Source organism: Merops nubicus, unplaced genomic scaffold (genome assembly GCF_000691845.1).
Source record: "Merops nubicus isolate BGI_N331 unplaced genomic scaffold, ASM69184v1 scaffold2123, whole genome shotgun sequence".
Classification (NCBI taxonomy): Eukaryota; Metazoa; Chordata; class Aves; order Coraciiformes; family Meropidae; genus Merops; species Merops nubicus.
The window spans coordinates 26,199-40,947 of NW_008600754.1; the positions used below are offsets into that span (position 1 = coordinate 26,199).

Here is a 14,749-nt window from a genome sequence, read left to right on the forward strand (position 1 = left end):
TAACACTGCTTCCTATCCACTCAAAATCAATGGTACTTATGACAACTTGCCTAGCAACCTTATCAGATCTCTAGTTGCTTACAGTTTTGCTTTTAAGGCACTCAGTGTAAATAGAAGATCTGCTTTTTTTAACATATGCATTGTAATTTTTTCTGGTCTCCTGTCTGGTTTTTTTGGTAATTCATTGAAATAGATTTACACAAAAGCAGGATACAAAATACACTTTTGGAAATACATAGCTATGTATCTTTGATTCTTTGAACACGAGGAATTCTAAATGCTTCATTGTGTAATTCCTTCAAATAAACTTTCTCTGAAGTAGCTTTAATAATAAATGTGGTGAAAATCTCTCAAGCTTTCTGTCAGGAGTGCGTAGGCTTCCCAGCTGTTCCCTGTAAGTCAGAATAATGTGTGTTTCTTTCACCAGACAGTGAACATTATCTTTGAAAAAATACCAGAAAATGAGAGTGGAGATGCCTGTCAAACTATCCCAGTTAATGTTCTGGACTGCGACACCATAGGCCAAGCCAAGGAGAAGAGCCTTCAGGCTTACCTGGATGAGAATGGTTTTCTCTATGGTCTTCAGTTGGATGAAATTGGTCTTGGTAAGAAAGAGTCACTGTGCTATATTTTCTTGGACTTCACTGGTCTGGAGTTTTTTTGTTAGGAATTCCTACCTTTGACTTTAATGTTTTAACATTTAGGCAGAGCATAGCTTTTGTAAGGAATTTCTAGGGAAGCAGAAGATCATTTATGGTACCAGTTAGAACACTGGAACTACATCTGATTCACTTCTTCAAGGACATGCACTTAACAAACACGTTATTTATTGAACATGTATAATTTGTATGTTCCTTTTCTGGGCTAAGGTGGCCTGCTCACCTGCCGGTTAATAAATTTTGTCAGTGGGTAAAATGGCACCTCATGATTACCAAGTACTTTAGTCCCTCCCTACTGTCCCTCATACCACCCTGCCTTCCAACAGGCCTACATTTCCCTTGTTGTGGAGAGCCCACAGATCTAATTTATTTACTGCCAGATTAGTTATATAATAATTCCCATGTTACTCACAGAGATATGTGCAATATCGACAGATGTAAATAAGGCTGTTCCAGTAGAGGGGTCAAACCACCTTTTCTTGTTGGGTTTTCAAGAGCCCAAGGTCAGATAAAACCCTGTAGTTGCCACCATACCACTTCCCATGTGCTCCAGTAGGAAATCTAATAAACTCTACATTGTTGGCATTTGTCACCTCCATAAGATGTTATTTCCTCACCTTTTCAAACACTGTGTTGGCAAGTGAGGATAATTCATTTTCAGATCTGATGTTTCTATCCACCGCCAGTGCCTGAGCACCCTTCACAAACCCTATGTCAGTCATGCACAGCTCATTTTAGTGATCTTTTAGAAGTGGCTTGTGAAACCTTTCTTCTAGTCCCAACATGGCCATAGCACTGGGGGCACGCTCGTGCAACAGAATAGCTAGATTAGGTCAAAGGACCTCCAGAAACTCTGCCTTGAGGAACACAAAGTGAAGCACCAATAGCCTGCAGTAATTGAAACCACCCAGGCTGTCACCCCAGAAAAGGAATCTGTCCCGTGAGAATGCAAAAGCAGTCTCCTACATCCTAGCACAAGGACAGAGAGGAGCAGCTTGGTTGGGAGCCACTTGTCCAAAAATAATTAGGTATTGCTTTTCTTTACAAACATCTGTACAGTGAGAATGTCATTGAGATGTAATTGTTTTCTGTTGTTGTTGTACTGCAGAACTTGTGTCTGAGGAGCAGCAAAGAGAATTGTTAGATATTGATGCTTCCTCAGAGGTGATGGAGGATGGGATAAGGAAGCTAAATACCATCGGTCACTATGAGGTAAGCATGGAAGGCATACCAGTGAATCGAGAAGCAGTTTCCCCCAAATCCAAAATGCTGTCTGTACAGAAGTATCATGATTGATCAAAATCTTGAAGAGACAGCTGAGCATCTTCAACAGAAGGAAAGAAACCTGTGACACAACTTTCTCGCCAGTGAGTCATAGGTTTTCAGTTACTTTTCAGAGGTTTGCTTGTTGCAGGGTTGCTTGGTTTAAGCCTATCAGGTAAACTGTTACTTCTGTTGAGCGTTTCAGTTGGAACAGCATCTAATTTCTAGCTATGAACATTGCCTTGAGTCTTTTCTAGTCTCTGCTGCTTTTTGTTACATTCTGAGCAATTGTTTACCTCTTCCCGCCTCAAATTTTGATTATCTGAACAGGCAGTAGTGAAACTTGTGAAAGTTCATTGAGTCAGAATAAAAAGGACTGATGAGTTTGTTCACTTTTCTCTTGAGACCTCCTGTGTCAGTCTCCTTCCCTTTTTCTCAGTTTCTGCTCCCATCTACTGTTGCCACCTATACTGTAAGTTTTCCTCTCTGCTTCCAGTTGCACCTCCAAAGCAGTAATTCTCAATGCTGCAGTGATCCATCCATCAGTGTGACAACACACAAGGCTGCAACTGGTGGCAGAGCCCTTCTGAGTGTAGCACGTTGCAAAAGCACAGCAGGCAGCGTGGCCTGTCTGAGTAGTTTTCACTGACACCAGTCAAAATAGAGGGTGAGAGGCTGGGGTAAAATGTACAACAGATTATTTGCCTTGGGTGATACTCTGCTTCACATTTTGATGCTTACAGAAAGGTTTTAGAAATTAAGTTAGCACACCGAGTACTTCTAGTGAGCTTTCTTCATGCCTCGTTGGATTTGAAAGCCTGGCTTTTAACATGATAATCAATTTTTATTTATTTAGAAATTTTGCTGGTGAGTGTAGGTCTGTGCCGTGCAATGCAGTGTGGTGCTGAGAAACCTGAGCCAACCCTGAAGACAGTGCTATCTGCAGGAGCAAACACAGTGCCATCCACAGAGATGAACAAGGCCTCCTAGCAGGACTGTTTGTAGCTTGGGCAGAGCACAAGGCTGCTCAGATCTGAAGCAAGCTTATTTGGAGTCACTTCACAGATTTCTGTAGGCATTTGTTGCTCTTCTTTACTCTGGGGGAGGCAACAGTGAATCCAGATGTCTTGAGTCATCATCCAGTATCTTAAATACAGCTTTCTCTGGGCCTCTCTTGAATTTTGGCTGTAGATGAACGTGGTACTTCCTCCGCTTCACTTGCAAAGACTTTGTACAAATTAGGACGTTGTAGCGTCGCAGCCAGAGTCTATGCAGCAAAAGTCAGGGCAGATTTGAACCTGATTAGATATTTGAACTTCTGTCTAATGTGGTAGTACCTGTCCTCTTTACTACAGGCAGCTCCCTGATTTTACCCGGCAGCTTTCGGCACTTCCTGAGCTCCTGGCATGCTGTGGCTCGTGGGTGCCATATCTCATGGCAAATGAGTCTGCTCCAGCTGGTCTCTGTCATCCCTGGCTGTCTTTGTCCCAGCTCCTGTTTTTTGTCTCTGGTTTCTGCAGGCAGATGCAACTTAGGTTGGAGGATCAGTTGGTTTTGCAAATCTGTAACTATGCTAATTATAGCTTAGCAGCTGCCTTATGGAAATTGTGTTAGGTATCTCTGTTAGGTATTTTAGTTCACTGACAAAATAATATGTATTTTAGGCAGAGGCTTAGTGGCAAGTATCAGCCATTAGCATATCTGGTTTATTTTCTTGTATGTATATTACTGCAAAAAGGAATGTAAAGGTGTCTAGTTAGCAAGAAAGAGGAACATTGTGTACACAGTGTGAGGATAACATTGCCTGACGAATTCCAGCTTACATTTTACCAGTGCCTAGAGTTTTGTGGCAAGCCTGAATTTTTTTTGTTTACCAGCCTTAAATGCTAGATAGGAACCAGACTTTTGAAACTGGGGATTACTGTTAAATCTTTTTAAGATTCTGAAGCATGATGGTTGTATTGTAAAGGTCCCAGAACCACCAGTCTTGAAAACGCAGACTTAGTTTCTACACTGATTTTTTAAATGCACACATAGAGGATGTTTGCATTTTTGTGTGGTGTTTCTGAAAGGAAAAAAAATCCACTGTAGTCTTATTAGACTTGTCCATGTCTCTGACTTGTCCGATCCTTTTGCTCTATTTTTTTTTTTTCTCCTAGCAGGGTTATTGAGGTGATTATTTATGAGGTCTGCACTGTTGTTTGCATAAGAATAGCTACAAGCCTTGAAAGCTGCTGATTTTCATGATGTCCTATTTCTCACACAAGAAGAGAACTAGAGAACTGTTTTCAGATCTCTTGTCCACTCACAAATCTCCACTTTCTCCATGTGTAGCAGCACTGCACATCCAAGGAAGTGGGCACGGCCCCAGAGAGTGAATCCAAATGTGCAGTGCAGGAATCTCACTGGCAGGAGCTAGACTACAGGGAAGACAGGAGGCCTGGAGAAAAGGAAGAGGTGAAAAGGAAGATGTGTAGAGCCACACTGCCACATCTTCTTTTTCACAAAGTAGCTGCACTCCATGTTGTAAAGATCTGAACAGATCTCCTCCTCCCTGTGTGTCCCCTTCAGTAATGCACCTGACAAAGCAAAGATGTTTTGAGTTGCCCATGGGAGCAGGGGAGCAGTCCACCATGAAAAGTGATTTAGGCTGCAGGACACAAAAAGGTCTTTTTTTTTTTTTTTTTTTTTTTTTATGGGATCACACCAAAAGAGACAGCAAATGTGGCTGCTGCAGTGATGATGAAGATGGGAAAGCATATTCCACTCAATGCTAAACCCCTCATTTGTCCTAGAAATAAAGTTTTAAGTGGGGCTTTGAATCATGGCTATGGTTCACCAATGCCACCAACTCCTGGAGGGAAGCACAGTTCTCCCTCTGAGCTCTGCCCGTTTCCCTGAGGACAGGAGCTGACACATTACAGCACTGAGCTGCTCCTGCTTTGTGGAGTGGGAGTGCAGGCAGCACGCTGCCTGCGCTGCTCTAGGAGGGGGAAAGCTGCTGGGTAGCCCTGATCTTGTTTATCTATCTTCAGGGCCAAGTAGGAGGACTCTGGGTGTTTGTGACACTTCACAAGCTAGCCTTAGAGCAGATTCTCACTTCTAGTGTGCTTTTAAAGTGCTCCATGTTAGCTGAAAGAGCTCTGAAACACTGTATGATAAATGGAAACCCTGCAAAAACTCATACTTATAAAATAGAATGCATTTACTTTCCAGGAGCAAGTGTGAGTGCAGATTTCTTTGGTGCAAGACACAGCTTTTGATAGAGTATCTTAATGTTTAAACTGGTTTCTCACACCAGGCTTGCTGCCAAGGTTTAAAAAACACTTAAATTATTTTGGCAGAGATCCCATACTAGAACTGGCCAGTTCTTTTTGTAATTATAGAGGGAAGTACACTAGCACTTGGCCAGACCCAACATCTGACAGCAGAGCAGTGGTGTAGTTCTCAGTGGGAGCTGTTTTTGAGTTACTCTTTGACAATAAAAGCATGATTTGCCAGTTTCTTTTAAAGATAATAGTTACCATCCTGGCAGCACTGTAAATTCAGGGAAGGAGGAGGGTAGACTTTTCCTAGAAATTCCAAGGCAGCTGGATACAGATCTTGACCTTGCAGTCCGTGAAGTGTAAATATTTTGCTCAGTTTGAAAATAGTTCTTGGAGGCACCACGCTAGACCCTCAACATGGGCCCCTCCATCAGGCATGGGAGGAATGGACTGAGTTGGTGGAAGGGGGTTAGTAAAGAAATAATTTTCGTGTTCCCCTCCCTGCCTCATCTTCCTGTAAGACCCTATTGCACTGGAGCAAGAGGATTCAGCCTTGGCAATGCATGGAAACATGGGTGCAAGAAGCAGCACAAAGCAGTGCTTGGAAATGAAAATGCCCAAGTAGGGGCTGAACCAGAAAAATAAGAAAGAAATAAAATGAGAAAAATAAGAAAGATAAAAGCCTTAAAGGCCACTTTGTCCGAAGAGCTGCCTTCCCAGCTTGCCCGGTAGGGCTAACAGACTGCAGCTGCTGCCTGTGCCTGAGAGCCCAGCCCTGGCTGCCTGCTGAGACCCATGCACACCCTGGTGAGAACAAAGTGGGCTGCCACGCTTCTGTGCTGCCACTGACTTAAGGACAGAGGAAATGAAACTTTGCTTTTGTTTCAGCATGATATGTTTGGTTTTTCCATTTTCAGATTTCAAATGGAGCAACCATAAAAGTCTTTAAAAAGAAGGCAAATACTCGAGCAGGTAACAAAGTACCTTCAACTTATTTAATCTTTACGGAGAATGGGTTGGGAACGCAGAGAGCAGATGGGCTATAGAAGTTTATATCTTGGTCAAGAGCAGGTCATAAAAATTGGCACTTTGATATAGCTGAGCCAAATGAATGGCCACATTATCCTGGCTCTGGGCCTCTTCCTAGGAGGAGGGAAGAAGGCAAAGGAAGGAAGGACAGAAGGACTTCGAGCCCTCAGCAAATGAATGCTTAAGGATGCAGACTCACAGGCAGGAAAGTGAGGCAGGGAAGCCCAGGTGACACGAACTGCTGACTGGTGAGACCAGTACAGGGAATATGCCCTGCTCTGGTGCCCAGCGTTGTGCGTCATGGGCATAGTGGTGCAACTGTCCAGAGGCAGGCATAAAAAAAAATGTAGTTGGGGAATTTTCCTTATTCTCTTCTTCATTTCTGAAAGCTTTGACTCAGCTGTCTCATCTTAAAGGGTGCTCACACAAGGGGTCAGTTCATCTTGCCTACCCCTGTGAGGCAGGTTGCTTCAGCCCACCCAGTGGACTTTCTATAGCCCCTAGGGAGAAACAGACACTCCACACTCCTAGGTGTGATTCTCCTCACCATTAAAAAGGTCATCTGCCGTTAGGAGAGATGTGTCCCTGAGGTGCAAGTCGCTGGGATGGCATTGTTGTCTCCCTCAGCAAGAGCGGGGCTGTTTGTTCGCAGCCACTGCTTTCAAGCCTGACCTCAGCTGGCCTACACGGAGTACTCATGCAGACTAAACCGATGCAATCATCTCGTCTGCTGTCTGTTGTCCTCCTTTTGGAGGAGCTGCAATTTCCTGCCAGGTTATCCCAGCAGCGGCAGCAGATGATGCTGTAGCTTAGCAGTCCGAGCTACAGGTTGGCAGCAGGGAGGTGAGGCAGGAAGGACCTGTGTGTTTCTCAGAGGCTTTCCCCATGCTACAGGCAGGAAGTTGTGACACTGAGCCTGCTGGCTCGGCATCTTGGCGTGCACCACGCTGCACAGCCCAGAGCCCAGCAGAGTCCACAGGCTTGTGGTGGATGTGTTTCATTAATGCCTGTTTGCTCTCTGCGTTCTGTTGTTTAGATGTGGACTACTCGGATGAGCACTGTCATTTGGTGAGTTCAGTCATTACACTGCTAAGTGGTAGATTTAATTCTGAGTGGTATTGGTATCTGTGTAATCTCTCTAATCTCTTCATGACAGATTTTACCGGACTCAGAAGCAAACAAAGATGTGAAAGGAGCAGGTCACAAAGGAAAGCAAAAGTTCAAAGTGAAAGAAATGTATCTGACAAAGCTTCTGTCAACCAAGGTAAACTGTAAAGGCCTTATTTTGAGGGAGGGATGATGTTAGGCTTGGCTAGTTTGGCACAACAGAAATAGACTTTAAAGCAGAAATTATGCAGATTTCCTGCTTGTTTGTCAAGTGTTAAACAAAAAGCTGGCCTATAAAAATCACTGTGCTAACTATGGATTATGACCATCTGCAAAGACAGACACCTTTCAGGTTTTCCACCGCCAGAATTCTAGAATTGTCTATCACTTGGACTCTCTATCTCTGCAGTTCAACTTAAAGAAAAAAGGCAGTTATTGAGTCATAGAAAGTGAGTTTTTTCACCGAATCCCATAGAGTGAGAAAAATTCCTTCTAGAGAGAGCCTTCAGTCAACCATCTAATATTGACTAGGGCTTGCTGGTCTTAGAGACAACTTTCAAGGCCTGAGTTTGACAAAATACTGTCTGTAATATGAAATAATCTTTCAGGGTCTCAAATGAAACGTTCAAAATAATTACATTGATTTTAAAAACAAGGTCCTTAGGATTTATAATACAATTACCTACTTTATACAATGGACATGATTTACAAATAAGGCCTGCTCACTCCAGTAATGTCATCTTGTTTCTGACTTACTCAAAAGGGTTATAAAGCTATTTGCAACAGCATATTACTTAAAATATTTATCAATGCACAACATTGAGAGCTGTGCAATACGAGAGGCCTGAAAAGATCATGATTGTGGCCTTTTTGCATTTAAAAAAAAAAATCTGTCAGTCATTATTTAATTAGATTGTTGATCGCATCTGAAGTAATTTGGGCTACTACTCGAAGTGACAATCAAGACTGGTCATTTCTCATCAGCTGTGGAAAGTAACACGAGCTGTTAGGAGTCATTGGAGTAAACCAGTGTGGTAGGAGATTAAAGTATAAAAGATCAGGCTCTAAAGAAACAGTCTTTTAAAGAGTTTTAAATTAATCATCTCCTTCTCCAAAGTAGGATAGGCTCTGATAGCCTTCATTGTGAAATTCCACCCATGATATGCCATGCACTAAAGGCAATGGCACTGAACCACACCTGTCTCCCCACTCTCTCTCGCACATCAGCATGCACAGACCCAACTGCAGAATTTGACACGCCAAATGAACTGGCCAGTAGCACATCAAGGCCCTGGGATACGTTTAAATCCTTCTTTCTGAGAGAATATTGGGCTGAACTGAGCTTCAGAACTGATGTGAAGGAAAAAAAAGCACAAAAAAGTGTTTTGTTTTGTTTGTCTCTACTTAGGAATACTCTGTGATGATGTCAGTGAGTCCATCAGCCACCAGACTCTTGCTTTTGTGACCCAGATAGGTTCACTTCCAGATAAGAAATGCCCAGTTTTCAGTTCTTCTCTCTATTAGGATATTTGTATTCCACCCAAAGCTGTTATCCTAGAACTAGATCAAGCACCACAGTCACTCGGCTGTGAAGTGTTGATGAGTGAATCTCTTCAGCATGTGTCACAGATGGCACCATGAAGACCAGTGCCCTAGAAAACCAGTTGAATCCTTCTGCTCACCTTCTTTACTTCCAGTCACAAGCTCCAAATGCCTTAAGGGTCGATGCCACCGGTATCTGAAGAGATGGTGTTGTCTTTGGTGGAACGAGTGATTCCTTCCACCTAAGATTTATCGCAAAGCTGACCACAGTTCTCTGGTTGGTAAAGTGATAGGACACATCACATTTGGAAGCAGCTCGTTGTGCTGTATTTGTAGTTTCATTTTTGTCTTTGACTGGCTTGTTTTCCAATCAGCTGTGACCTGGATGTTCGCCCATTGAGCATGTTGTAGTTTCTGTGTGTGGTTAACTTGGAGCACGCTCAGCTCTCTGAGACTAGAAATCCTGTTCTTTTCTTTTGTAATAATAACATTGTTCATTTCCTTACTTTTCAGGTTGCAATTCATTCACACGTTGAAAAACTCTTCAGGAGCATTTGGAGTTTACCCAACAATAAAGCACCTGTTGCCATCAAGTACTTTTTTGACTTTCTGGATGCCCAGGCTGAGAGCAAAAAAATTACTGACCCTGATGTAGTGCATATATGGAAAACGAACAGGTACGCCCATATGATATGTGCAGGGGCACATGAGCTCCCTGACAGTGTGGTTGTAAAGATGGACCAGGTCATCTGTCATCAGAAGAATAAGATTTTGGCATGTCTGGGTGAAGATGTGTTTTGGCTTTGGGGATCCCAGTAATTTTAGTATGTTGATTGAATACCAGTGCAAATCGCCGTACTTTCCAGTGTGCATGCTGACTTCACACTCAGAAAGAAGGGTTTGAAGATGGAAGGATGACTGACTGATGTGTTTGCTTGGTAGCCTTTGTTCCCTGGTCCCTTTTTAACAGGAATAAGCAGCCCAGAAATGTGCTTGTTTCCATAAGTGCAGGGCAACTGAACTAGGATTTTAAAGCAGTTGTGCTACCTGAGTGGTTAATTTTAAAGATGCTTGTTCTTTCCCTGTCTAGTCTTCCTCTTCGCTTCTGGGTGAACATACTGAAGAATCCCCAGTTTGTCTTTGATATTAAGAAGACCTCACATATAGATGGCTGTTTGTCTGTAATTGCACAAGCCTTCATGGACGCCTTTTCTCTGGCGGAACAGACGCTGGGGAAGGTAACGCGGCCCTTCCAGTCCTTTGCTAACTTCTCAACCAATGTCTTTTTCAGCTGCATCATGACTTAGGGAATAAAGTCCTGGATCTGATGACATGAGGGGCAAAACTGTCAGTGGCCTAATTAAGCTGAGTTTCCATTCCTTGTTTCCTTATTTCACAAGACTTTGAAGAATTCACTGGAGCAGACAGATACGGCCACACGGCCGTATTTAGAGTTAACTGCTGCTTGTCTTCTCTGCAGTTAGTTTCTGCACAGCGTGTTTATGGAATCTGTGGAAGAGGGTGGGAATTGTAAGATTTTAATGAAGTTCTAAAGAATTTTCAAACAAAGGTCTTAAAAGTATTATTGTTATTTGATAAGTAGTCTAGACTCTCTCCGCTACACACTAATGTGCAAAAAACTGGCATAGAAAGCTACTCGGAGCTGTAAGAGTACTGGAAAGAGCTCTGAAGTTTGAAACAATTGCTTTCATATGTATTAGCTGCCCCCTTTTAATATGCAGAATTATTTGCTGGAGTAACAATTCCAGAAGTCTTAGATTCAAAAGCTCTTTAATACAGTGTCCAGAACTCTGGGGATCAGAAGTACTTAATTTTTCCCCAAGAATATTTTCCTTTTCCATGGACCAAAGCAGGAGGCATTTTTTTCAGGCTCATATTAGCAAGAAAAATAAGCCAGAGTTTTGTTAGCCTAAAAAATATTCATATTAAAATAGACTAATTTCCTATGTGACCTGAACCAACTGCACATCTGTTAAAGGTAAATAACAAATAATGTGCATATTTATCTTATTTTAGGAGTGAAGTCTCATGAATTAAAACTAATCACATCACTTACTTGAGGGAGAAACTGCACATGAGCAGGATCTGTTGGGTTTCTATGCTCAACATCCATTGCGAAGTATCGTTAATACAACAGCTCCCATTAGCTGTTTGGAAAGGGCTGATAAAAAAAAACACTCAAAGTTTTGCAATGCAGTAAACATCTTGTGGCCTTTTAGAACTAAAACTTATTTACTTTCATGGTTTCTAGCCTTTTATCTTAAAACTTTTTTTAGCCGCTTAGAAAACAAACATTTAAATAATTTCATCACACAGTGGAGACAGTAGTTACAAGATGGCACATGGTTGTGTCATTTATTCTCCAGAATTTAAATTAGAGCGGTGACAGGAAACTACCAGCCCCGATTTGTCGGTTCTGAATACATGGTTTCCAGGCGGGGCTTCAGCTCCTACCACAAGCATCAGTGTTTCTTTCCTCAGATAAGCCTAAAGCTGCGTGGTAGGTCTGTGCTGACCTGAGTTGTTGAAGCCCTGAGGAGAAAGATTAAACCCCTTTGGCTGTGCTTGCCTGGCCACCAGCTCTCCACTTTCTAGAGGAAGGAGTGACAGGAAGGAGTTTTAGGGGAAGCTCTGCCAGAACAGGATCTAGCAAAGGCTCTCTAGCATGTTACCCTGAGGGAACTTTCCACAGCACTACTGTATCCTATGTGTAAATAGGGTGTCGGCCTCAGCCCTTTGGTTCAGCTTTCACAATCTTTCAGCTCTGGGGAGTGGTGTAGAGGAAGTAAGAAAGAAAAATATGTCTGAGGGACAAGTGTTCATCACTCCTGATGCCAATAGAAATACTTATACGGCAACTGTCATGGAACACAGTGCGCTGTTGCTGGGGTCCTGCGGCTGTTCTTCATCTTTATTTCATAACCTCGAGTCCTTGCACATAACCACCGCACAGAGAAATGGGTCACACAGAGAACAGACACAATTAGATGCAATTAACTATGTGGAGGTGGAACCTTAAGAAATCTGTGCTGTGAAGATTGACAAGGCTTCAAATATTTTCTTTTAAGGAAGCACCAACAAATAAGCTTCTCTATGCTAAGGACATTCCACTCTACAAGAAGGAGGTGAAAGCATACTATAAAGCCATCAGGGATCTGCCACCGTTGACCACTTCAGAGGTTGAAGAATTTCTAACTCAGGAATCTAAGGTACAGTTGAGAAGTGGCAATTTCATTTGCTTTCATGTTAAGCTTTTTTAAAAAGGAGAACTACCTGACCAAAACTGTTCTCTGTTTTAGAAACATGAAAATGAATTTAATGAGAAAGTGGCCTTGACTGAAATCTACAAATACTTACTAAAAATTTATGATGAGGTAAGCATGTCTGCCATTCCTGCATAACTCCTTAGTGTCAACTTGTATCTCAGGCTAGAAAGCTGGGCTTGACAAAGTAGCCAAGGACTGGCCTGGTGTGTGACCAGCTGGGTGCTGCTCCAGAGAGAGCCTCTCAGTGGTGCCCCTGGGGATGCTCTTCCAGCTGAGCTGTGTGGGGCTAGAGCAGGGCAGGAGGCCCAACCCTGGGAGGGGTCACACCCCAGAGGTTTGTAAATGCACCCTGACTGTCACGGCTGTGTTTCACAGGGAGAGTAGCAATAAAATTCTCCCTGTGGTTTTGAGAAAGTTCCTGTATCATCTAGACTTATTGTTTTCCTGTGTTTGCAGTGTATCTGCTCATGCTTGTCACAACTCCTGTGCAGGTCCTCCATTTCCCTGGGGATTCAGGAATAAGATTAGGCTGTAGCACCAGGGATCCTGACTTAACAGTCAGTGCAAACACCTCGGCAGAGCACACGCAGCCTTACAGCAAGAGGTGTCTGCTCCTTTCCCATCGTAGCCCTCCTACGCTCTGCTCTAATAATCTTTCTGTTAAAGAAAAGAAGCTGTAGCTTCCATTCCTGGCTATTGCCAACAAAAGAAATCTCTCAGCTGAAAGCATTACTCACAGGCTACCTCTCAGCTGCTGTGTAAGAAAATCCAAGCCCTCTTCTTTGCATGATAGGATTCTCCATCCATTTTGCTCACCGTCCTTAACAGCGGCTGCGTGTGCCTGCGCAGGAACTCAGATAAGAGCTGGCTGGGGCGTGTTGCCTGAAGGCCTCCTTACCACTTCCAGCAGGTTGTCTGGGTCTCCCAGCAACCAGACTTTTTTCTCTTTCATCTCCAACAGCACAGCATCAGCGCTTGCTGTAATCATCCAGCTCTCAGTCACCTGTTAGCCAGCTTACCTCTGCTGGCCTCTGTCTCAAATTATCTGGGTTCGGCATCAAATCTTTGCCTCCTAAAAGCAGCTTGGGATGATACTCAGAATGGCACCACACTTTATTAAGCTCATTAAAATGTTGACGCAGGAGACTTCAGAATACATTCTAATCTTAGTGCCCATTTTTCCTTTTTTGAAGCTAGTACTGGGGCTAAACTTACCACATCCTTGGAGGGAAACCCTCTCCCTGCTCTCCCCCCTCTAGCAGCTAAACTTCATGCATTGTTTGCTGAGATCTCAGTCGCTTTGTAGAGTCGCCAGCAAAGAGTTTTCAGGCAGCAGTAGTGCTCCTTCCTATCACCTGGGCTGGTGCCAAGTGGGGCAGTTAGAGGAAGACAGGCAGTTTAGTGCCCTCAGGTTATAGGGCAGAGGAAGGGAGATAAAATATCATTTGCAAGTCACCCGCCTTGCCTCACACTTCAAGAGATGAATATGTGTTGGATTTGTTTTGGTTTGGTGTTTTTTTTGGTTTTTTTTTTGTTTTTTTTCCTGGGCTCTTCCATTTTGTGGAAGTGTTGCGAATCCTGTAATCATAATGACTTGAAAGGAAAACTACCAAAATAAAGTGTTAAAGTCAGAAAAGAATGTTTACATATAGGCAGGCATTCAGATGGATTTTTCTGCCAGTAGTTGTTGGAGTGCAGAAAAGCAGGCTTTAAAAAAAAAAACAAAAAGCAAAATAAGCACTAAAAAGATGATTCTCTTTTCTTGCTAATTCTTAACAGATTGACAGCAAACTCGAGCGAGAACGGGGGTTGGAAGAAGTCCAGAAACAGCTCCATCAAGTAAAAGCCCTATTTGATGAAAAGGGAAAATGCAAATGGTTTTGAGCAGAGCCCTGACTCACAGAATCACTGTGGGGGATTTTAAGTAAATGCTGCCGCTCCCAAAACTTATTTGACTGACTGTGAACAGTGTTTGAAACATTTGAACGTTCTTCTTCACTCTGACCACTCCAAGTAATATATACTTTTGGTAATGGAGTACGGGCAGGTCTAGATAGTCAACGTGGGCACGTGAAAGTGAAAGTGAGTCTAGTGTTGGCAGGGCCAGCATTTGTAGGTACTTGAACACCTGTATCTTTTGGTTCAAAAATACTGCCTAAATAAGCTTTCTCCTTACTTAAAAACAAGCTTGCAGGAGGTGCACAAAACGTGTCACAAGGTCAGAGTTGCCCATGTGAACTTCTGAGTTGCGTAGCTCTTTTTTTAAAGAGAGAAAGCTGACGTTTCATCACATCCTTTCAGCAGCCCTGGCAAACTGTGAGGATGAGCTCTGGCTGCAGAATACGGGTTAGCTGCACTCTCCCGCCTTCCAAAAAATCTCTACTGGTTCCTGTTCAAAAAAAAACCCCACACAAACAAAAAAAACAGCACCAAAGTGACACTTAGGACAACTGTTCAGCAGAAAAAGTGCATCTGAGGTTTGAAGGCCCAGTACCACATGGCAGGGCCTATCTTCCTTAGGTTAGAAATTCCATGTGCAAAGCAAAGCCAAGCCCTGAGCAGGCTGGGGAGGCTTTTGGAGAAAGGCGCTAGACTG

The 14,749-nt window shown here is 43.1% G+C and overlaps 1 protein-coding gene across 1 annotated transcript in view; it reads left to right on the forward strand.

The window, feature by feature from the left end:
* Positions 1-14,094, forward strand: part of PLXNC1 (plexin C1) — a gene marked incomplete at its 5' end in the record, with an annotated part of 36,085 nt that extends 21,991 nt beyond the window's left edge. The window contains 10 exons of the mRNA XM_008937759.1: positions 432-605; positions 1,768-1,871; positions 6,106-6,160; positions 7,254-7,285; positions 7,374-7,481; positions 9,380-9,543; positions 9,957-10,104; positions 11,956-12,096; positions 12,187-12,261; positions 13,933-14,094. Of these exons, the coding sequence (XP_008936007.1) occupies positions 432-605; positions 1,768-1,871; positions 6,106-6,160; positions 7,254-7,285; positions 7,374-7,481; positions 9,380-9,543; positions 9,957-10,104; positions 11,956-12,096; positions 12,187-12,261; positions 13,933-14,037 (1,106 nt within the window). The remainder of the gene's footprint in view (positions 1-431; positions 606-1,767; positions 1,872-6,105; positions 6,161-7,253; positions 7,286-7,373; positions 7,482-9,379; positions 9,544-9,956; positions 10,105-11,955; positions 12,097-12,186; positions 12,262-13,932) is intronic.
* Between the last annotated feature and the right edge of the window lie 655 nt (positions 14,095-14,749).